Here is a 25,468-nt window from a genome sequence, read left to right as displayed (position 1 = left end):
CCTTTTCCAAGTTCTGTACGAAAATTTTAAATGCTGCAAAACCTGTTGGTACTTGTATGTAAGCACCTTGAGTTTGAAAGACTGAAATTAACACAAACTGCATTTGTTCTTACTTAGTTCCGGTCGTGTACAATCTCCAAAACTAAACATAGTTCATGTTTTGCTTCTATGAAAATTAAAACCAAAACGAGATTGAGATGTTTTGAATTGTTCTCCTGCCAGATTTCATTTTGTTAAAAAAAACAACAACTGACGATTTAATTCAAGATGAACGATTGATGAGCAATATGTATAAGTAATTCGTGAAATGAGAACTGTAAATAAGTTAAAAATAAACTAGGATAACGATTCACTTCGCTTTCTTACTTCCACCAGAAAGTCGTCACTTATAGGTCATTCGTTAATGAAAAAATCATAAAAATTATCTGTATTGAAGGTTGAGTTTTTGAAAATAGTTTTATTAAATTGTGTCAATAAATTATGTTTAATTCTTGTTTTTAATCAGTGAAATTTTCCTTGAGATGAAGTTCAAACGTATAAATAATAAAAATAATGTCAGAATTACTCTAAATGTTACAGAGACGCTCGAAAGAATGTTTTATAGTCATCGTTCTTACAGCATTCTGAAGAAAAAGATACACTGTCACACGGTGTGTATGAAATATGTGTTTTACATTCATAACTGGTTTATATTACTGCAGATCCACACCGTTGACGGGTCAGAATATGTTTGATAAAGGTAGGAATTTGTATCTTTTAGCGTTACATTCTATATTTACTTTACAACGATCCTGTGTCCATTTGATTACAATAATTTTACTTAATCGGCGTTAGATACCTTGCTACATGATATATTTCCGACAAAAAAAAAAGAGACTATTTTTGCAACTGTCGTGAACTGAAATTAACCTCCGACGTTTCATTTTCTCTGTGTATCGTATTCTATAATTATTTTTTAGGCTTTTGCATTCGAATGTTACTCTGGTTCAGAAATTCTATGTATGGGTATACAGATCGCGTTGCTAGCTCAAACGCTGTATGCTTACTGGGTATAAATCATATATATTTATCATTATTATTATTTGAATGCAGGAGTTGTATGTACAATGTGTATTCATTTTCTTTTTAGAATGTATAATTTTAAGTGTTATTCCGGGATATGAATAAATAAACATTGATCACTTTGTAATGCTTTTTCATCAATCAAAATTTGGAGTATCAATATGTATTGTTTTATTGTTATTGGTTTAATTACTGTACTGAAAGTGCCCATAGCAATGGATCCATGATGTAAATGCATCTCCCCCCCCCCTTTTTTTAAATCTCAAATAAATACAACTTTAATTATTTTACTGCTGTTCACTTGACTTTTCACATTTATATCTTGCATTTCAATTTTTTAGAAGATAGCGTTTTGAAAATTATCTATTTATTGTGCATTCCATTTTTGCGTGTTATAATTATATGCAATTCGAAACAAAATACGTACTATATATTGCGAGAATATCGTTTTAGTTAATATCATGTTAATACGAATCTTCACTGCAATTACAAAGCACGTGACTTTGGTTCATCCCGTTGTCGTAATGTCCGAAGAGACCATAAATTCTATTTACAGTTAAAACATAAAAATCAAACACCATGTTCCTCATTATTATCCCAGATTAAGTACGCATATCATTTAATTACTCGCCCATTGAAGGGTAATAAAAATGTAGTGTGTATTGAGATATTCCGAGGAGGGTTAAGGGTCTATAAATCTGTAGTAATGAGCCCCGAATATCACACTTTACGGCGTGTATATTATGCATGACTGGTAGGAGTGTAAATAGACACAAAGTTAGAACAGGTTTATTGCACACTGCAGTCAAAACAAACCATAAAAAGCTGAACAGCCAGGGCAATGTTACATGTAGCAACACACGCGGGTCGTGAGCAGCAATCTGACTTTGAAATTTAATTAAGGATAATTTTTTTCCTTCGAAAATCAACAAGGGTATTTATCCACAAAACAGTTACAATAACCGTATTTCTTTTTCACTATTTGTCGCCCAGAAGCGGGAAAAACAAGATTGATGACAAATCTTAGGAAAACAAACAAGAAAATCTTCAGCTAAATTTCAATTACAGAATGTAAACGTTTGATCATTCAACAGATAAATGTCCAATTTTCTCTGAGTTTTGAAGAATTATCCGGTCAGTGTGACTTTTCGGTAGACAACAAACGCCGTGTGGTTTACAAAGAAACGTCTTGGGGAGATACGGACTCCGATAATAGGTAAATGATAGGCTTATATTGTCCGGCTTGTTTGAGTAGCTTCAGGTTCGCACCTATGGTGTAAAAAGTGTGCTCTACACAGATTTTTGAAACGTGGAAGAAAAATAAATTTAGATAAATAAAATATTGATAAAATAATAATATTCATAAGAAATAAAAACAAATTATGATTTCATACCCGAACATGTTTGCAATGTTGGTCGATTTTTTTTAAAAAGGGAAAGAAAAATGCATTATCAGCAACTTATTTATTATTTTAACATGGCGATGTTTGGGGAGACAATAATATTTTTATCAGCCATTTATTTAACGTTAGACAATTAGAACGATTGATTTCTTCAATTTTCTATATAAGTTACGTTACACTTCACTGAAGATCAATGTAGCGTAAATATACAAGGCCTGCCCACCGGCATCAAGGCATTGATATAAAACTGGTAAACTTGATTAACACTTCATATAAACATATACCAACACACTGCTTACCGGAAAAACGAATAGTCTCCCATTACGGAAAAAATCATCAAAATTGTTATTCATAATTTAGGAACATTTAAATCATCGAGTGAAATTTAAAAACTTTCAGTGAAACTTAACACAGGTGAGAAATTGTTCCGATGAATATTGTGATCACGTGACTCTTATCTTTTTTCTGATTGGGCGCGAGATTCCATCATATGCGTTTTCTTCACACGAGAGATCGTTTTAGCATACAGTGGGGGTGGCTTCAGAAACATTATATGACCGAGGTTAGGTCTTAATGTTCCGAATACAAATCAAACAGGACTAGATAAAGCGGTCATTTATGAGTGATAGTATGAGTTCGTACTATAGCAGTATCATGCCCGCTCATATGCCCGGGTCAGGGGGTCCTAGTCCCACGGAGGTGTACTACCCCCGGGCTGAAAAACACCTAGAAGGAGGAGGATTTCACTCCACTCCACATAATATGTGTTTTGACAACAGTGACAATTCGTATGGAATGTCAGGATATCCATGTTATCCCATGTATGACAGATTAGACTCTCATGGACCGAACCAGCCGATGAACCTTGTGTCCAAACAACCCGGCTTCTGTGCAGGAAGCAATGGTTCTCTTTATCAGTCTTACCAAAATTCACAGAACTTTAATCATGGACAATCGTACTCAGACGATAGATCAAATTGTGTAAAAAATGAGGACTCTTGTGTGCCTACTCCTCCCCCTACCTACTCTGTTCACGAACAGCCCCATCACCCCACGGTCTCCCAAATGCACGGGTCAGACCTGAGCCATCTAGCCACAAATCCCGCAGCCAGAATGAATGGACTCTCGCCTGCACCCAATATGCAAGTTTTTCCATGGATGGGTTCCACAATTAATGGAGGTAGGTGTTTGCTTTTTGATCTCTAGATTCTTTTCCCACTTCTTTTCACGTTGCCAGTGTCAGTGTGTGTGATAGATATTTTATGTCACATGTAAAGAAGTGCTAGGCGAGTAAACATTAAATCAATTTTAATGTCGGTTTTAATGGCAAGCTGCTCCTCGGCGCAGCGGAGTCCGAACAAAATGGCTTTCCTGCGAAATACGGATGGCGCTGCGATGCCGTGTTAAACGCATCAACGAATTCAAATTCGTTCAACAATTTTACGACTTTGATTTATATTTCCCCCTTTAGATCTTTTTTGATGCTCTCATTCCAAATGTATATATTCTGTGTAAATATTTTAAACATGGAGGAAACAACTGGTAGGTTTTTGTATTCTTCCTGAATAAATTTCTATAGCGTTGCGTGGGATTATTATTCAACGAATATTTTTCAAATTTTTCATTTTAGAATATAACTAGGTAGCATTCATTCATGCAAGGGTGACTGTGGTATGAAAACTGTCCATATTATATCTTTGATGCAATATAAACGTCCACCAGGTAATAAATTCATCAGTATTAGTCCAACTGGTCACTCTGTCGTTTGTACACACATAAGCAACATATATAGGTGACGATTTTTAATGGCGAAATGTGGTCGAATATCCGGCCGTCACAGGACTTTCGCGGTCGTTTCCTCGTAGCCTTTCCCTTTTAAAAAGAAACATTTCTTTCGTAGCCATGTATCTAAAAATTTTCCTGACAACACACTCGTTTACAACATATAGAAGGAAAAAGGAAAGGAAAAACACAATATTCTAAATTAAAAATAAACACAAAGACTAGAAATTGTCATGGAATATACATTTGTAAATTATTCTTGACATTTTATCTAATTATTATGATATTAAACAATTTATTTAAGGAATGAAAGCGACTTTTCCTCATTTTATTCAACACAAAGTAAATTGAGACAGTTTACACATTATATACCGCGAAGAACCCTAGCAAATCCTTCCTACTGAAGTCAACATACAACTAAAGAAAACTAGAAAATGTTGAAAATATTTTCAATTCATGTTCACGTTCATTTATTTCTCTCAAAACATATATCATATTACATGAGGTACACACTCATATATAAATCAAACATAAGATAAAAAAGGAAAATCATATGCATGCAAGTACATTTCTTTTTAAATCATGTCATTTAAAATAATCATTTATTATTCATCGGTTTTATTTTGACTTTTCCACTTTGTTAATGTTGTTCTAAATAAGTTCAAAAATCAAACGTGAATGATAAGACATGACCCGAAAATTTATTAAGTCTAACGGAAATTATATAAAGAAAATAACATTGTATCTTGCGATATGTACTTTTTGAGTAAAAATATTTATACCTGTATTTTCTTCATAGTTTTATAGGTGTTTACCAACTGTATTTCAATACAATGCTTCAGGTATTTGACGACTACTTTAAATGTTACAAAGCTACTCTCTCCTATTATATAACTGTCCCTCACCCCTTCCTTTAAATTCTATAATGATACATATGTGTTGGTTAGTCACTGGGGGATTATTACGTAAATCTTTAACCTTAATAAATGTAAAATACAATGGTCTTGAAATATTATGCTGCACAAAAACAAAGATTAGACTTTAGCGGTGAAATAAAATACAATCCTAAAAGTATGTTAAAAAATATGCTGTTTATGATTTCAAGATGATGTTTATGTCCTTGCGGCAGACAAAATCTACTAAAATCTTCCTCTGTGAATGCGCCATTTACCCATGACAATATGTGTATTTATAGGCCATAAAATTATTACTGGATTAGTGATGCATTTTACTGCTTATGACAGAACGTTTGAAACACAAAGCCTGACTGTAATGTGATAGCCTTATTTATTTATTATTATTTTAAAATTTAGTTTTACAACATCCGTTCACAAATCCCTTCTATGAAGAAAATATATCTCCGTATCGTGTGCTTTATGCAAATTAATTCTCGCAAATAAAATATGAACTTGGCATATTCATAATTCTACTGAAACAATATTAATAAATGCATTTCATTTATATCATTCAGAGGTCTCTTATTTATAAAATCAATTGAGAATTGCTAAAGATCCGAATGCTTCATAACTATAAACATAAAAAAGTGAAATCTAAATGTAAACAATGAAAAGATCAAATACAAATTTACACACAATTTATATTCGTATAATATTTCTTTATTTTGATGGTACCCGAGGATGAACCCTAATTATTTGCTACTTAGAACTGTCAAAAGGTAGTGAATTTTAGTGATGAATGAGCGGAATCATTTGATGGAAGTTTATCAAAAATACGTATGGCGTATCTTGTTGATTTAGTCCCCTCCTCTGAATAATCTGAGCTGCTTTTATGCCTGTCTTCTTCATAAAAAAGAATACGGATCACCGTCTTCGGTTTCCATTTTATCTTGAAATGTCATCACCCATGTTCGTAGAATTGTTCCCGAGCTTATTTCTAAAGGAAAATAAAAGAGAAAAAGACGATCTCCTTACACCTGTAGTTAATAACACCTAGAAATTCACACCTTTCTTTCAACATATGGCCGCTGGTAAAACGACTATGATATTTGAAAAGATAGACACTACATTTATGGAATATTTTTGTCAGTCTATCTGCCGAAAGTGATGGATGTCCTACAAACTGGCGTACTTATAATTCAAGGACAACAGCCCAAATAAAACTGCTAAATAATCACGGTAACCAAAACTGAAAAACGGAGGGGGGAAATAAAACAAAAATATTAAAATAACTCTTTTTACACAATAAATTGCAGACATATTTAATTAGCTGTCTGCGTGTTTACTCTGCATGAAATAGAAGACATACATTAAATCACACAAAAATCATGCTCATAAATTGATAACAAAAGCTAAAAACTTTGAACAAGTATGCCGTCAGCAAAGCGAGGAGTGTAGTTACTCTTGGAACACATGAGCATCCAGGCATATTACACATGCAACAACATGTACAGGCGCACTTTCTAATAAGTTATAGGACTTGCTTGCAGATTTATATATGTCATGATGTTTGTGTCGTCATGGAATTAATTAGAAAAAGCAAAACATTTCGCTTTCTTAATATTTAAAATGGTACAGTTGGCAGGTCATTTAATGGGTTTTTTTTTTTATCCTCTTACGAAGGAAATTATAAAATCTTATGATTGTTACTCCATATAAAGTGATGCACAATTTTTCCTTAAAGGATTGTATGGGAACTTTGTGTTTCATACTAAAGTGAATCATATCAAAACGATATTTTCCCCAGTCTCAACATACACTAAAGTACAGTGTGTAAAGTTATAAATATCGCTTTTGTTGAAGCAAGGAGATAAAAAAAAAAACCAGCTGTTTTTTAAAAGGGGTAAAAACGTGAAACTTTGTATATTCTGATGAAGAGCTTCATCGAGAACTCAGTATTCAGCTTCCTCTCGGTTTGATAGTGAATCCTATGAAGGCCGAGCCCGAAGATCAAAAGCTACACAAAAAGAAAGCTTTCTTGTAACATCATTTCAACTGAAATCAAAGTGTTTAATGCACATAAAAATAACACGATAATAGCTAAATGTAATATCATATTACACTAAGTTGCTACTTCTCCACAGAGGATCATAAACAATTCAAAAAATCTTATGTGGAAATATTTATTAGATTTCGCGCCAGGATACAGATTTGAGCAGAACATAGAGGGATATCGAGTGTCTGAGAGGTACACATGATACCAATTAGCTGAAACACATTATCCCTCAGTTGCCGTGTTTTTTAGTCTGAGCACTTCTCTTTTTTTCTCTGAGAATCTGTCGACAGAGCTACAAGCTTAAACGGTTCTCGGGGTCCTCTGAATACCAACGATAGTGGGAGAAAAGGGGGGCGATATGGAAAGTAATTAGACTAATTACTGATGCTGAATGCTCTGGTTACTTCACAGAAAAAAACACTTCAATTGTTCCTCATACATCTCAGACTTCAAACACCGGCTTCATACAAAGTAACTATGGCAAGTTTAAAAATATTCCATTATGACAATTTTCATTTTTATCTTTTTACTCAATAAATAACGTAACACAACAACCCCTTCTACAACCATCATATACATGTGCATGAAATGCACATTTGCTGCATTGGATAATTTTAAAAGACAATATCTGATATGAAAGAGTACGTCTTGTATACAGACAGTAGATATTTTGGGGAAGTTTTGAATGTTTAATTGTTGTTGTTTGTGGTTGCTTTTGGTAGTTTGGATTTTTTTTTTTTTCATTTTATTTTGTTTTGTTTACAGTAGCGAAATTTGTCGCAAACTATTTTATTGATTTCCTGTAGGTTCAATGGAGTATGAATCAAAAGGAAATAGAATGCATGCCTCCGTGTATACTGATATTATATCTCACGTATGCTGTCTACAAATATTATGTGTAAGTCATACAGAGAATATTTTGCAAGGAAAACGCGTATTTTTTTCTTCTTCATTTTTTGGCGCACACTGCATTCTCCGTTGGGTTTCCTGGTGAGCGATATGAATTTTTCGTTTAATCTTTGAATGTTAAATAAGGACTACATTACCTAGCCAACACAGCCGATCACTATCAGGATCGCAGTAAACTGTTTACATGAAATCAATCTGTTATTGAAAAAGATATATTCAGTACAAAAGATTGAGCACTTTTCCTCCGTATAGTATAACTACAAATGCACCTTCAGATCAAGTTGCTGTTTTACCAAGTGTAAAAGCCATTACTGAGCGTTGAGCACATAATCATTATAATAGCGAATACAATTTGACATTAATGTGATTTTTTTATACGATGTTTTTTACACTGAGTAAAGAATTCTCCGTTAATAATAATGTATCTATAATTACATTAGTAACACAATCTATTTAAAACGATACGCTAACACACTGACATGTGACGTAAAGAATTGCCCGGATGGTAATGTCCAGTCTTACATAGCATGCCATGCTGGTTTTAATCTGTCAGAAAATCTAAACAAAGATATCAAAGACAACAAACAAAAGTTGAATGAAAAGTGAAAAATCTTAATGTCCATTAAGGCCGAAAAGCAAGCGATAGCCGTAGGTGATGCCGGCATTTGGCGATTTCGTGGTGTACATTTCACAATGACCAGGGCCATGTAAACAATTGATTTATGGTGACATTATACAAAACATACCCATTTATTATTATGCTGTTTGTTTATCAAAGAAACATGTGTAACTTTGGGCAACATGTTAATTAATTTTGGCTAATTAAAGGACACCAGTCTCGAGTATGGGTGTACAATGACTGGGATATGTCAAGCCATCTAATAATTATTAGATTTCAATCAAATGTTCTCGAATTTCATTATCTTTGCCATCATTTGAGTAAAAAAAAAATCATCGTAAAAAAAAACCTTGCAATAATATGCATCGATATTTTTTGCATCAATCTTTAATTGGTTCGGTAACGCCGCATCGCACAATTGATTTCTATCTAGTTCCCGTATGAGAGCAGCAACGGCTTGATTTTTCAGTATCAAAATAGGAAAAGATTCTGTCTTCCAGGGATAATTTGCTGAATCATTGCCCTGCCATGTGACGTACATTCTACCGGAAATAAAAACTGGTCATGTTGCGAAGTCTCTGGGTTCCAAGTCAACTCGGTGTTTGCATGTTTTATCTTTGTACCCGGTCGCGAGGTCTCAGTTTTTGCGAGCAATTGCAATGTACGCAAATTTATTGTGTGAAATCGATCATGTGCAACCAACATGACCAAATACCACAACCAGAAATATCTTAATAATTCATATTTACATTAGTCTAGCTCCATTTCATGAAATTCATACAAATGCACACGGAACATTGGACGGTTATAATTCTAAAAACTTTACGAGTAAATCTAATTCAGTATATTTGGATTTCTTTTTTTTTTTTTGCTTTCATTTATTCATAAATCCGACAACTAGGTCTAACAAAGCTAATATTACAAATGTTAAGGGTAAGATGCTAAAGTTAGTCCTTGTACAATCATTAGTTACAGTTTCATGTTTTCAATACTCAAAAGGCCTTTGTTTACAGTTACTATTCATGTAATTCAATGCAGAAGTCCTGCACGCAAATAGAATTGTAAATCAGACACGAGTGAAACTTTTTATAAAGCATATGGTCTTTGATCAGAAAACAATCACTAAAGATAACATTGATTCAATACATTGCGCAACTAGAAACTGACAAAACCCATATGGTCGCTGCATTCAGGATTCATTACATTTCATTAAAATAATCAATACAGTATGATTTAAACTTAAAGGATAAATATATTACTGACTAATAAACATCGGGTATAACACATCTGTATGTATAATTATCGAACATAATACATTTGTCTCCAATCTTGTAAGCCGTATCTGTGAATTTGTGAAGCTTGTTTACAGCATATCGGTGTACAAATACTTATAAACACGTTTGTGTATCAATAAACCTTGCATATAACACGTGTGTGTATCTATAAACCTTGCATATAACACGTGTGTGTATCTATAAACCTTGCATATAACACGTGTGTATCTATAAACCTTGCATGTAACACGTGTGTGTATATCTATAAACCTTGCGTATGACACGTATGTATATCTATAAACCTTGCGTATGACACGTGTGTATCTATAAACCTTGCATATAACACATGTATGTATATCTATAAACCTTGCTTGTAACACGTGTGTGTATCTATAAACCTTGCTTATAACACGTGTGTGTATCTATAAACCTTGCGTATAACACGTGTGTGTATCTATGAACCTTGCGTATGACACGTGTGTATCTATAAACCTTGCATGTAACACGTGTGTGTATATCTATAAACCTTGCGTATGACACGTGTGTATCTATAAACCTTGCATGTAACACGTGTGTGTATATCTATAAACCTTGCGTATGACACGTGTGTATCTATAAACCTTGCATATAACACATGTGTGTATATCTATAAACCTTGCATATAACACGTGTGTGTATCTATAGAGCTTGTGTATAACACGTGTGTGTATGTATAAACCTTGCATATAACACGTGTGTGTATCTATAGAGCTTGTGTATAATACATCTGTATATGTATAAACCTTGCGTATAACACATGTGTGTATCTATAGAGTTTGTGTATAATACATCTGTATATCTATAAACCTTGCGTATAACACATGTGTGTATCTTGTGTGTATCTATAGAGCTTGTGTATAATACCTCTGTATATGTATAAACCCTGCGTATAACACATGTGTGTATCTATAGAGCTTGTGTATAATACATCTGTGTATGTATAAACGTCGCATATAATACGTCTGTGTATCTGTAAACATTGTTCACAATATATTTTTGTACAAGTGTGTATAAACCTGTATGCGTATTTATAAACCTTGAGTATAAGACATCTGTGCATCTATAAAACGTGTGTATAACAAGGACCCAGTTACACGAAGGTTAGTTAACTTTAACTGACAGTTAACTTGCTATGAACTTGAACATTTATATCGTCTTAACTTGAAGTTAAATGTCAGTTAAACTTAACTAACTTTTTTGCAACTGGACCCTGGTCTATATATCGATAAACTTTGCATCTAATATTACATATGCGTATCTATAAACCTGCACATAACATATTTATCTATAAATCTTGCGTATGTTGACTGCTATGTATAAACCTTGCGTATAACACGTATATTTATCTATACACCTTGTGTAAAACGCATCTATGTATCTAAAAACCATGCATATAACACGTATATGTATCTATAAACATTGTGTGCTACACATGTGTATTTATAAACCTGCATATAACATATCTTTATCTATAAACTTTGAGTATAGCATGTCTATGTATCTATAAATCTTGTGTATAACCGTCTGTTTATGTATAAACCTTGCGTATACACGTCTGTATATGTATATAACTTGCGTATAGATGTCTGTATATATATATATGCATAAACCTTGCGGATGTACACGTCTGTACATGTATATGTATAAACCTTGTGTATACACGTCTGTACATGTATATGTATAAACCTTGTGTATACACGTCTGTATATGTATATGTATAAACTTTGCGTATACATGTCGGTGTATCTATAAACCTTGGGTATACACGTCTGTATATGTATATGTATAAACTTTGCGTATACATGTCGGTGTATCTATAAACCTTGAGTATACACGTCTGTACATGTATATGTATAAACCTTGTGTATACATGTCGGTGTATCTATAAACATTGCGTATACACGTCTGTATATGTATATGTATAAACCTTGCGTATACATGTCGGTGTATCTATAAACCTTGTGTATACACGTCTGTATATGTATATGTATAAACTTTGCGTATACATGTCGGTGTATCTATAAACCTTGAGTATACACGTCTGTACATGTATATGTATAAACCTTGTGTATACATGTCGGTGTATCTATAAACATTGCGTATACACGTCTGTATATGTATATGTATAAACCTTGCGTATACATGTCGGTGTATCTATAAACCTTGCGTATACATGTCGGTGTATCTATAAACTTTTCGTATACAAGTCGGTGTATTTATAAGCCTGTGTATAACACGTCTGTGTATCTATTAGTATCAAAAATAAAATCTTGGTACTCTAGGTTTTAAGAATACATTATTAAAATTTTCTTTTCCGAATGAAGCACAAAGGCTGTTTTAAGGGTTATAAGGGGCCTACAATGTGTGTTACTTCCCTGTAACACGTGTCAGCGGGGACGGTTACCGGGGACTATCGCGGATACACGCCCGTCGTCTAGACTCCGGCTCTGTAGATACCAACTCGGAAAATGTTTTTTGCTCGATAGATTCCTCTTCAGATCAGTAAAAATGTCGTTAAAATCTAAGGACGCGGGGAGGGCTTGCTTGATCAAAGGGAACAAGCGTTAACATGCCCGCCCGAGACATGCGAAGTTGTATGATGTAACGAACGTTTTGTTTTGACAGACAACACATGTAGCAATTGATCGGTCAAGAAAAAATAAAGTACATTAAAAATAACTTCACAAAGACAACACCGAATCCCACTAAATGAAATGACATTCTATCAATGAAAAATATTGTTAAGCTTAATTTCTTCTAAACCTGTATTTTGAAAGAGAAATGATATAACTATTAACATGACCTTGGAGTAATGTTAGAATTTGTATGGGCAGTTTTGTGTTAAATGTGAATTCAATTGCGTAATGAGATTTGACCTTCCGTAGCCATGACACTCCGGGGAAACACAATTTCATCAAGTAATGCCATGTTGACAAAATCTAGATTGCTATCTGTGAGCAGGGACTGGGTGAGTTTTCATTATTGTATATTGACTACTTCCCATCTTCTTTTCAGCTGAGGTCACATACGAACAGAAAAGGACGAGGCAAACCTACACACGTTACCAAACACTGGAGCTAGAAAAGGAATTTCATTTTAACCGCTACCTAACGAGGAGGCGACGGATTGAAATTGCTCACCTACTAGGACTTACAGAACGTCAAATTAAAATCTGGTTCCAAAACAGGCGGATGAAGTGGAAAAAGGACAATAATATACCCAAATTGACAGGTCCGGATAGATCAAAGCCAGAGAATGATACGGATCGAGGGATGACGTCATTAGCCAGTCCCGGATCAGATGACAATTTTTCTAGTTGAGAAAGTACATTTTGCGAACTCTTTGTGTCTCAGGGTAAAATCGATTGGCAAAAATTGCTGGCAGACGTGTCCCAGTTTTTGAAGTACTTATGAAAGCGCTCGGGTTCGTTATCCGGACCCGCTGAGATCCTCCAGCATGAAGTTTGGGCTCGGGGAACGACTGTGGTTTATGTGTCATAAACTTGGATGTAAGGACTGTTCAAAGTACACAAGCTGTGAATAGGAAAAATTACAGACCATGAAAAAATTACTCGAAATCAATCTGAATTCCATTTTTCCTGCATAATTTTCGGAAAATAACCGGTGAAACCCCGAAGTGACAGTGACACGAAAGCTGCGAAAGACTTTACATCCAAAGAACTTTCTGATTAGTTGTACTTAGATTACGTAAAGTATTCCATGACATCAGTCCCAAATCTTGTGACCAATCTCGATGAATGCGAGATGTATTGGTTACATTTATACAAATGTTGAATGATAGTGTTAGTTGTCTGAAATATTAAAGATATCTATAACATTTACTTTTTCTTTGTCGTCATGGATCAAGAAGAACATTTGCATCCGACTGGAAAAATAAAATATTACCTTTTCACGTTTTATTACTAGTATATGAGAAATGGAATATACTCCAAGGATTGCATAAATTGAAATCAGAATAAAATCTAATGAACGCATTTTCATCGAAAGTTCAAGATGTCTTGTTATGCCATTTTATAAAGTTTAAAGATTCAGAAAAAATAAATTAAGTATAACAATTTAATTGTAACATAATTTGTCTTAAATGTCCTGAATTTTAAAACTTAAATGCAACACTAAATTTCATCTTCAATAAAAAGATCGGAAATTAGCAAATGACAGTCCTCAAAATTAGTATGTTTACTAAATACATGTATATAAATTGTAAGAAAAATACCTATTCCATAGCTGACTTCATATTGGAATTCTACAAAAATAAAAATCAAATTAGTTATGGTCAATAGCATATGGACTTATTTGACTTGGAACAATCAAGTATTTTTCATAAGCTAAAAATATATATTGTGCATAATATGTTTCAAATAACTTTCTAACAAATTATTAAAGCTGTATAGCATTGAAATAAGTAAATTTTCTGAGTATATCATTATTCCAGATTTCAGTAATTAGGAAATGAAATCAAAGTCTGGTCGACGACTGTTCCGATACGACGGTATGGTGAAAAAACAAGTGAAGAATTTATGTTGATGAAAAATATCTATGTCACATTATAAACTGTTCATACGCCAAGTTCTCGGAAACAGCAACAGACCCGCGCTATCGAGTTTTGTTGCTTTATTAATAGTTTCATAATGATGCTATCTAATGCATGGATATTCCGAAATTATACCACCCGAACGTCCCGAGAATAAATTTCTTTTCAGATTTAATATTTGTGTAATTAAAATAGAAACTAATTTCATTAAAATAGAAATGTTCATCCATATTCATACAGTGTCGGACTAAATAAATTGACTCATTCTGCTATTAAAAATGCATCATGATTATTTGAAACCCGGACTATCAACCTTTTGTTACGTTGTAGTAAATTATTAATTTATTGGGTAGCAGTGGATATAAAATTTACAACTTATTTACAAAAAAAGTTTTACTGCCATTCGTGACATTAAAATTTACAAAATGCAATCTTATAATACCGTTTTATATTGCAAAAATTATATAAACTGTATTCAATATATTATGAATCGCGGTGCAATTATAATTCCAAATAAGAATAAAATTTCGTTCAATTATTATCTCATAACTCTCTATTAAATGTTATAAAAGTAAAATTCTGGAACTCATAAAATATTTTACCATTAAACAGTACTTGAATTGTAAACTGTGGTTAAAAACAAATTGCATTCATAAGTTAGCAAAGGATAGCGCAGCGTTTCCTTCCCATCGTATTGCAGGACATGGTCATAGCAACTGACATGCACAGAAAGGGTTAAGTTTCATATATGTGCAACTCCTACCGTCAGATGTGGACATTTATATCAACCAAATCGGTTTCCACAATTTGCAACTGGATTCAAACACACAAACTAAACACTACCTTACTCAAATCTGTAGAGCTATTCTAACACTGTGCCACAAAGGGGCCATGACAAAAACGTAACCAGGGCATGCATGAATTTGATATCTAACTTGTAAGTGACAAATTAAATTTGGACAGATGCATTACATCCCAAACTCAATTGAATTTGGACATTTAACATGAACATGTGACTCAAAGTCAATAAAACATAGACCCATATTTTATTTTTTATTCTTTCCGGAACATCAAAGAAAAAATAATATGGCAACATACGTTTCCTACACAGATGGCACAAACATATTAAAACATTCACCTTCCTTCAAAAAGAACAAACTGGACAAAAAAATTCCGTTGCATCTTGATCAGGAATGCTCGTATTCATTATTTCAATATAAAACTGAGACAGCATTTTATACTGAGATTTTTGTAACTGTGAAAAATTACCAGAATATATTTTGGAGGGAATCTACAAAATTATGAATATGTTTTAAAATATCAAATGCTCTGATTTTAAGCTTAAATGTAAAAATCAAGGTTTATGTCTAAATAAATGTTTTATAATAAATCTCATTTTAAAAAAGGCTACATGTTTTCAACATGTTTTAGAATATGTGCTATTGTCCACCGTTCTGAACTCTTTCTTCTGTTTTTATTCCAGTGAAGATATTTTACTAAATTTTAATTAAGAATAAGAAACATATCAGTTTTTATTTTACGTATCCCATGAAACAAAACTCATCTAAATCTCGCCAATTTATCTATGACGCACTGACATCTCCTCCCAAACCCAACATCTTGTAGGTCATCACTCCTCGCAGGGATACAACAGTTACCCCACCTGTCTTCCGCAGCTTCTGACATTCACTTATTTATGGGAAATGTAATCATCGAGTGATAAAACAATGTCCCAGTGACCTCAAATGCTCGGTACCTGTGCGTGAAAATCTCCGCACGTCTTCTTGACACATAACATGTTAAAACATTTAACAACTCCTTGATTAACCTCTGTGTTGTTATTCCGAAAACAGGGTTGTCTTTCCTTTGTCGTATAGGTACTAGTTATCTTCCCTTGTTCAGAGAGTGTCGAGTTTATGAATAACAGAGTTGTCCCTCTTCTTGCAAAAATCTATACACTTGATCACAAGTAATCAATAAAAATGAAATGATCATATATATATATATATATATATATATATATATATATATATATATATATATATATGAAGAGACATTATTTGTCGAAATGCGCATCTGGTGCATCAAAATTGGTACCGTATACGTTTTACAATATAACTGCACCCAATTTTAGCAATTTTTCTAACTGTCATATTGACGTTGGGAATTTTAGTTGTAAAATTGTGATTTACTAATTCATTGACAGAAAAAATATGGTTTATGATAATATTTGCATTAGAAAACCTTTCAGAGGTTCTGAAGGAAGCAAACGTACATTATTTTCTTCCCGTACAAAAAATAACTTCCATATAATGCTATACATGTATATTCAAAAGAACCCAAGTCTTTATTTTAATAAAATCTTAATCTTATTAATGATTATGGCTAAAGTTACGCACAAAACTATCATAATAGCACAATTTTACAACAAAACAATCTTTAGAATGAGAGCTAGCATTGCTTTAAATTCAAAATATCTATTAAATTCCTTCCTGTTGACCGATTCTTTTTAAATTGCAAACATTCGATCAAAAATTAAAAAAAAGGGGGTATGCAAGAAAGAAAGGTTTCTTGAGTGTGTTTAATTAAACCTGAAACACAATGTGATATATTTCTCTTACATGGAGTCGGTGGTAATTTGGGACATACTTGTGCTTCACCTGAAGAAACATTTTACACTGTTCAGGCATGGTCTACAGTATTAGGCAAATGCAAAATAAACAGATGTCTCACAAGGTGGAGGTTACATGTACCGCACAGATACACGACTGATACTGAAAACTAAACTTCAAAAGCTGGTCGAACAAACTGGTTAGAATTTAAAGCATTCAATGTATAACGAAAGGATAATGAACACTTTTGACGGATTCAAATCAACATAAATGTCTATGGTTAAATAATGATGAAAGTGATGTAGATGAACTATACATGACTCGTAAAACCTTTTGCACTTGAGACTTTTTTGAAGAGTTGTATGCCCTTTGTAAAAATAAGAAAAACAATTTTCTTAAAATGTGTGTGGTAAATGATTAATTTTCCCCCTATATTTTCATAAAGAGAAAGTGTATATAACTTTCTACCAAGAAATTTGTAAGAAAATATAATTTCTTTCAAAAATATTTTAATAAAACATACTCTTCCCATAGACTTCAATGTTAAATTCTAGGTGAAATAAATCAAACATTAAACAGAATTTTGAAAATTCCTAAGATGGATTATTTTAATTTAATGAACCCTTCAAAATGATACTATGATTACAAAATTCCCATCATCCATTTACTAGATATGAAATATGTTCGTTATACATTGAATAATTTTCATAAGCAGAGAAAGTTGGTACATTGTACCATATGGAAGATTATAATTATAGCAAGGAGAATTCATTGAACAGCAAACGTATTTTACACAGCATATAATAAACTTTTAAGGAAGTTATACTAATTATTAGTAACAGGTGTCCTATCAAATTTACTGGATAATCAAGTGATCTATCTTGGGCATATTGAAACTTCCCCATGCGAGGAAGCAAATATCGATATTGGCAATACTATTATCGTCACCGTCTTTGCATTTTCGCCCTAACGCGTACATAAGAATACCACAAGGTAGAACCTAAATTGTACACATACTAAAGTTTTTATTATACTATACTTTTTATTATACGCCGTCATAATGTTATGGCGCTGTCCATGCGTCTGTCTGTCAGTTCGGGGTCATGTTTTCCGGACTTTTTTCACAGATGCATTTTTCGTTAGAGATACTGCCCTGAAATTTACACATAAGCTTCCTCTCAGAGGAACACAAGTTCAATTTGCATTTCATCTGGATTGGCCCGTCCGTCCGTGACCTACATTAGGACTAAAAATAGGTCAAACAATTTTCCTGGCTTTCTTTCATGATGGGTACAGATTTTGCTCTGAAATTTAGTCACAAATTTCCTCTTGGAGGAATACAAGTTAAGTTTGGATTTCAGCTGGATTGGTCCATCCTTGACATACTTTTGGGCTAAAAATAGACAGTTTTTCGGGCTTTTTTCCATTACGGATACAGATATTGCCCTGATATTTAGCCAGAGGCTTCCCCTTGGAGGAATACAGGTATTGCTCTGAAATTTAGTCACAACCTCCCACTCAGAGAAATACATATTCAGTTCACATTTCAACTTAATTGGTGCACCATGACCTACTTTAGGGCTAAAAGGAGATCAAATGGTTTCCTGAACTTTTTATCATTATGGATAGATATTGCACCGACATTTTGTCACAACCTCACTCTCAGAGAAATACATAATCAGTTCGCATGTCAGGTGGATTGGTGCACCATGACCCACTTTAAGGCTTTTCTATTCAGAATGTGTGTGGTATCAATTCAGAGTGTACAATATGCTTTCAGGTTGAATCTCACTCTCCGACGGGCGTATATTGAACCGTTTGCGGTACTCTTGTTGTGTATAAATTAATGAGTTTAGGACGTAACTTTTAATAAATATGGTGGGATTTAACATAATTATATACATGTACATTTCTCATTGAATATGTATCAAGAAAATGGTTGGATCTAACTTGCACAAGTGTCACATGTTTAAGCATTTGACCGTGTACATGTGCAGTATCATGCAATGAGTATTCGTACAAATTGGCGGCGTGTTTACATTCACACTTCCAACCAATGGATTAAGAGATAAATAAAGCGGTCTATGAACAGCGTCAGTATTTCAATAGTTATTGATTAAAAAAAATTAACCATGTGACATTTCATGAGTCACATGATTTTATTGTCGTCTGCATTGTAAACAGAAACAAGATGGGGCGCAAAGGGAAAGTGTTAAGTAACGACGTAAAAGATATTGCATGGAAGTTAATACAAGAAGGTAAACCCATCAGTTATGTGTCAGAAACCTTCGGTGTGTCCCGGTCAACAATAGGATGTTTTAAGAAGCGTGTAGAACGTCGGGGTTCTAAAGAAAATATTCCAAGACAAGACAGGAAACCTACTGTGACAGCCCGAGATTATCGGAAGCTGGAACGGCTTGTAAAGACCCACAGAAGAGAGAGAGAGAGAGAGAGAGAGAGAGAGAGAGAGAGAGAGAGAGAGAGAGAGAGAGAGAGAGAGAGTTTACGGGAGTTAACGGATAGATTTAATAAAAATAGAGAACAACCGATATCCAAAAGAACTGTGTAATTACATCTACGCAGAAATGGATTCGTGAGACGAGTTGCCAAGAAAAAGCTGATGGTTAGAGAGGTGAACAGGAAAAAGCGGTTATCTTGGTGTCGGCAAAAAAAGGAAACTAAAAGTTGACAAATGCTGGAGAAAAGTGATATTTTCAGACGAGTCTAAAATAGTTGTGGGACAAAATGGTCGCATTTACATTTGGTGAAAACGGGGCGAAGGTTGGAGACCAGACTTTCTGGAGGTACGTCGAACGAAGCCATGCTACGAGATTATGATTTGGGGTTGTATTACATGGCATGGGGTCGGTACTATTTCAGCAGTTGAAGGCAATATTAATGCAGAGAAATACCAGGAAATTCTTGATGACAATTTATGGCCGGTCAGAGTCTGACCTTTTCCAAATAACCAGTACATTTTTCAAGATGACAATGCGCAATTTCACCGTGCACGTTCAACCCAAAGTTTTGACAGGTATGCTGTCAAAGGGCCCGTGTTTGCCCAACTACCTATTTTGTATGGTCGAGGCCTCTGCTGGTGGACTGTTAGTCCCCGAGGGTCTCTACAGCCCAGTAGCTAAGTACTTCGTTACTAGCTTGAAAATACGGATGTATATTTAATTGCTGTTATAAAATTTAGAAATTCATTTCAAAATTAAGGATTATCTCCCTCATGCATAGCTCTTATCCTTGGACGAATTTGGCTCCACTTATTTGGCACGCTGTTTTTGGCTATATTTATCTCTAAAACTTCATAGTTATTCCGGATTTCAAACATTTCGGTTGAGCATCACTGAAGAGACATTATTTGTCGAAATGCGCATCTGGTGCATCAAAATTGGTACCGTATAAGTTTTACATTATAGGAGTTATGAGATTGGTCATTTGCTCGTTATCTTCACCTTTCATTCATAGAAATGGCATAACAACGATGAGCTGGTCAGCACAAAGTCCTAACATCAACATCATTGAAAATATATGGCTACACATAAAAAGAAAGCTACAGGGACGTATTGGTAGGATCGAGAACAAATAGGATCTGTTCCGCGAAAGTAGAGTATCTGGACGGCCAGCACACCTCAGTATGTCCAGAGTTTATACCGGTCGATTCCGAGGAGGTTACAAAGTGTGATTCGACTGAAAGGTCATCTTACGAAGTATTAAGTAAGTTTTTATTACTTTAAGTACAACGAAATATCTTAGTTTGAAGTCTGACCTAATTCCGTCGCGAATGTAATCACGCCGCCATTTTGCACGAATGCTTATTGCATCATACTGTACGTGTGACTAGATGCAATCCCTTAGTTTTCTGCGTATTACGTCATTAGTTTCGCATAACACGTAACTCTACAGTGCAGAGTTGGAAGTACACGGAGGTAAGAACTTGTGCATGTAGCTTTTTAAATATAGATATTAAGTGCATTAAATGATGTTTTGTATTATCTACAGGATTCAGAACCTCTACATGAAAATAGAGAACAACCGATATCCAAAAGAACTGTGCAATTACATCTACGCAAAAATGGATTCGTCAGACGAGTTGCCAAGAAAAAGCTGGTGGTTAGAGAGGTGACTACATGAGGAGCCCCACAATGTTATTGTACAGAACAGTGTACACAAAGTTACTACTAGGGCAAACAAAAAGTCAAACAAAGATCCTGGTTCCTCAGAAACAATTGACCCTACTGTACCAATTCCAAATGAAAAGTTAACAGAATCACAAAGTAATGATCCGAATATGAGTATTATAACGTAATGGAAAAAGAATTCCTAAAAACCAGAATGGCAGGATGTGTCCCCGTACAATAAAATTAATTGTTAAATATTATTGGCAAAGATGGGGATCTCTTATTATTCAAAATGAAATCCTTTATTATAAATGGGAATCAGACAGTGGAGAAGATGTTATTCTGAAATTATTTATTCCCTAAGAATTAAAGGCCCTAGTGCTGAAACATTTACATAATAATGTCATAGGCGGACACTTGGGAATAAAGAAAACCTTGTCTAAAGTTCAGACCAGATATTTCTGGTACCATTTGAGAAGTGATGTTAAAAATTGGTGTTCTAAATGTAATATGCTTGTTAACACTTTTTGTAACTTAAGTTGTAACCCCCCAGGTTTAAGGTAAGGGGTAAGGTTAGGAATTTTTTTTGCAGATTTAGGCAGGTCTGGGTCAGATCTCCCCAGATATGGTCAACAAAGTTTGAAATTCCATCAATTGACCTTAACCCCAGGGGGTCAAAAAATTGTAACTTAGGTCATTTGGTCTTCTAGGTTTATGGCTACAGAGGGTTGACCCCAGGGTTAGGGCCTTAGTTTGACCCCTAAACATATTATTTCTAACCCACACCTAACCCCCAACTCCCAAAATGTAGTAGAATTTTCGTACAAATATTGCGCTCTAGTTGGGTACATTATTCTCCACACAAATCTCACTAAGGCTCAATTTCTGATGGTCTACTACCTAGAAATGCTTAATAATTGGGGGATTTTTTTTTTATAATTTTTGGATATGTGTTGTATTTGATGCCTAGTAACATGTTAGCAACGGAAAAAAATATTAAAAGTGATTTTAATAACTTTTAGGCCCAAAACACCTATACTTGGGCTTGTTAGTAGTCCAGGCCACTTAAGTTACAATTTACACTTTTGAAACCCTTGTTGTTCCCTTATTCCTTGGGATATTTTGGAATGCTTGGTGGCCCTGAACTAGGTTTTTTAAGGGCTCTTTAGCGCACACCAGATTTTCTAACCCGTGCCCGTTTTGGGGAGAAAAGACCATTTTCAATAGTGTAAATTGTAACTTAACGTTTAACATGGGATATATAGTAATGGTCTACCCCCTGGGGTTAGCATTTAAAGTTGAGATACTTAGATACTTTTCATACTGGAGATAGTTTGGACAATGTCCATCACTTTAGTCATAATTAATTAATTCTAATTGCCCTGGGGTTAGGATTTCCTGGGGGTCCAAAAAGTGTAAATTGTAACTTAAGTGTTCAAAAATGGTGGTTAGGGCATAAATCATAAAAGGAATGGGGATTGAATGGAAATTGGGCTGGGGATTAGGGTTTATCAAGGTTTCCAATAGTTTGGCACAGTTAGTTGTTCAAAAAATTAATTTGTTAAGTAATTCATTGCGATTTTATGGACTTAGGCGATTTCAGTGAAATCGCCTGTTACAAGAGCGCACTGCTTAAATATAGATAGATAACGGAACTTTTTCTTTAAATATGAGGTACTTGCATTAAATAAACATTAATTTTCTACACAAACAAAAATTCAACTCTGTTCGTAAAGATATGACAGCAGTTTGGTCTAGCGAAAAAGGCGATGTTTGCTTTTTGGAGTTTACGAATATTTATTATTATTATTTCTTGGAATTTCAATCGAAAACCATTAAGTATTCATTATACCTACTGTTCGGAACCTTAGTTTGTCGAAAAAATAATTCGCGACTACAGAAATGCAGATTTTCGACAAAATACTTTGGACTTTGCCATTTTCAGCCCTAAAAAGCTTGTTACAAGAGAGCACAGCTTAAATACAGATAGATATTGGGACTTCTTCTTTAAATATGAAATGATTGCATTAAAGAAACATAAATTCTGCAAATTTTTTTTAAAGACTCTGTTAGTATAAATATGTCAGCCAAAAAGGGAGTGCGAAACAGTACGGCATCTGTTACGAGTACTTTCTTTTATTTTTTCAAGGAACTTTGACCGAAAACCATTAAGTATTCATTATACCTACTGTTCGAAAGCCATAGTTTGTCGAAAAAATAATTCGCGACTACAGAAATTGAGATTTTGGAATTCCACTTTGGACTTTGCCATTTTCAGCCAAAAGTGCCTGTTACAAGAGAGCACAGCTTAAATACAGATAGATAGTGGGAGTTCTTCTTTAAATATGAGATGATTGCATTAAATAAACATAAATTCTGCAGCAAAAATTAATACGACTCTGTTAGTATAAACATGGCAGCCAAAAAGGCAATGCGAAACAGGACGACCTCTCGTTTTTGGATGTTACGAGTACTTTCTTTTATTTTTTCAAAGAACTTTGACCGAAAACCATTAAGTACTCGTTATACCTACTGTTCACAACCCATAGTTTGTCGAAAAAATAAATCGCGACTACAGAAATGGAGATTTTACAATTCCACTTTTGACTTAGCCATTTTCAGTCGTAAGTGCTTGTTACAAGAGAGCACAGCTTAAATACAGATAGATATTGGGACTTCTTCTTTAAATATGAGATGATTGTATTAAATAAACATAAATCCTGCAACAAATTTTTTTAAGGAATTTAGACCGAAAACCATTCAGTATTCATTAGACGTATTGTTCGCACCCAATATTTTGTCGAAAAAATAAATCGCATCTGTGATAATGTCACTCGACTAATTTCGACATGTCTCAAATAGCTTCCTTTAATTTCTGTTGAAAGAGTATTTTATTTTTCTAAGGAATTTAGACCGAAAACTATTACTTTTTCTTTATTCGTAACCCCTTCTTTGTCGAAAAAATAAATCGCATCTGCGATAATGTCATTCGACTAGTTTCGACAAAAATTTAGACCAGAAACTGTTATTTATTCTTTGTTCGCATTTTTCACAACCCATAGTCTGTCGAAAAAATAAATCGCACCTGCGAAAATGTCCGAAAACTATTACTTATTCATTGCATTGCTCGTGACCCCCTCTTTGTCAAAAAATAAATCGCCCCTGCGATAATGTCACTCGACTAATTTCGACATGTCTTTCATAGAAACTTTCTTTAATTTCTGTCGAAAAAATCAAAAAAAAATTATTTTTCCTAATTTATGCTATTTCAATCATTATTAGTCTTATTTACCCCGAAAAAGTCGAAATTAACCAAGAAATCAGAAAAAAGTTCTAACCCCAGGGTTAGGAAGTGTAAATTGTAACTTGAGTGTCAAGCGCATATAGATCGTACCCTTTCGTAAAAATTCTGCGTGCCACCCCCCGAGATGGTTAGTTCTGACGTCAATCTTGACCCCGAAACGAAAAAAAAATCGTAATCCTGGCGATTTCGTTATAGTAGATGTTTTCGTTAAAAGTGTTAATTGTAACCTAAGTCGAGAAATTAACTCGAAAAGCACTTGTTCGAAAATTCTCAAACTTGGTCAGAAATGTTCCTTGGGACATACCATAAACTATTATACATGTGGTCACTCATTCTAAAATATCGAGTTTTTGACCTCAGGTTACATTTTACACTTTGAGGTTACAATTTACACTTTGCTAAGTTACAATTTACACTTTTTTGCATTTGGTCTTCTCTAAGTTACAAAAAGTGTTAATATAGGTTACAATTTACACAAAGACTATAACCCTAAGAAATACAAGGCCCCATTAAAGACTTATAATGCTGGCGCTCCATTTTAGAGAATTGCCATTGATATTCTGGGACCTTTACCCCGTACGAAACAAGGAAATAAATATTTACTTGTTGTTGAGAGATTATTTTTCAAAGTGGTTGGAAGCCATACCACTAAGAAACCAGGAAGCTACAATTGTAGCACATAAACTAGTTGAGAGAATAATCTCAGTATTTGGTGTACCCCTTTCCATGCATTCAGATCAAGGTTCAAACTTTGAATCTGAAGTCTTCCAAGAACATTGCAAATTACTGGGAATTACCAAGACCCACATGACTCCATTACGGCCCCAATCTGAT

At 34.1% G+C, this 25,468-nt stretch overlaps 1 protein-coding gene across 1 annotated transcript; it reads left to right on the top strand.

Moving 5' to 3' along the window:
* Nucleotides 1-1,346: 1,346 nt before the first annotated feature.
* Nucleotides 1,347-13,881, top strand: LOC125683311 (homeobox protein Hox-B7-like). The gene is made up of 2 exons (XM_048924344.2): nt 1,347-3,645; nt 13,056-13,881. Exons 1-2 carry the CDS (start codon nt 3,084-3,086, stop codon nt 13,358-13,360), a joined length of 867 nt encoding a protein of 288 aa, XP_048780301.1. The 5' UTR covers nt 1,347-3,083; the 3' UTR covers nt 13,361-13,881.
* Nucleotides 13,882-25,468: the final 11,587 nt, after the last annotated feature.

Source organism: Ostrea edulis, chromosome 6 (assembly GCF_947568905.1).
Source record: "Ostrea edulis chromosome 6, xbOstEdul1.1, whole genome shotgun sequence".
NCBI classification, from domain to species: domain Eukaryota; kingdom Metazoa; phylum Mollusca; class Bivalvia; order Ostreida; family Ostreidae; genus Ostrea; species Ostrea edulis.
Note: the sequence above shows the minus strand (reverse complement) of the source record. Positions and strands in the feature narration are given on the sequence as shown.

Excerpts from the sequence above, each read along its gene's own strand:
- LOC125683311 (XM_048924344.2), top strand. The coding sequence starts at position 3,084 with ATGAGTGATAGTATGAGTTCGTACTATAGCAGTATCATGCCCGCTCAT. Across the intron at positions 3,646-13,055 it reads GGGTTCCACAATTAATGGAG|CTGAGGTCACATACGAACAG; the intron begins GTAGGTGTTTGC and ends TCTTCTTTTCAG.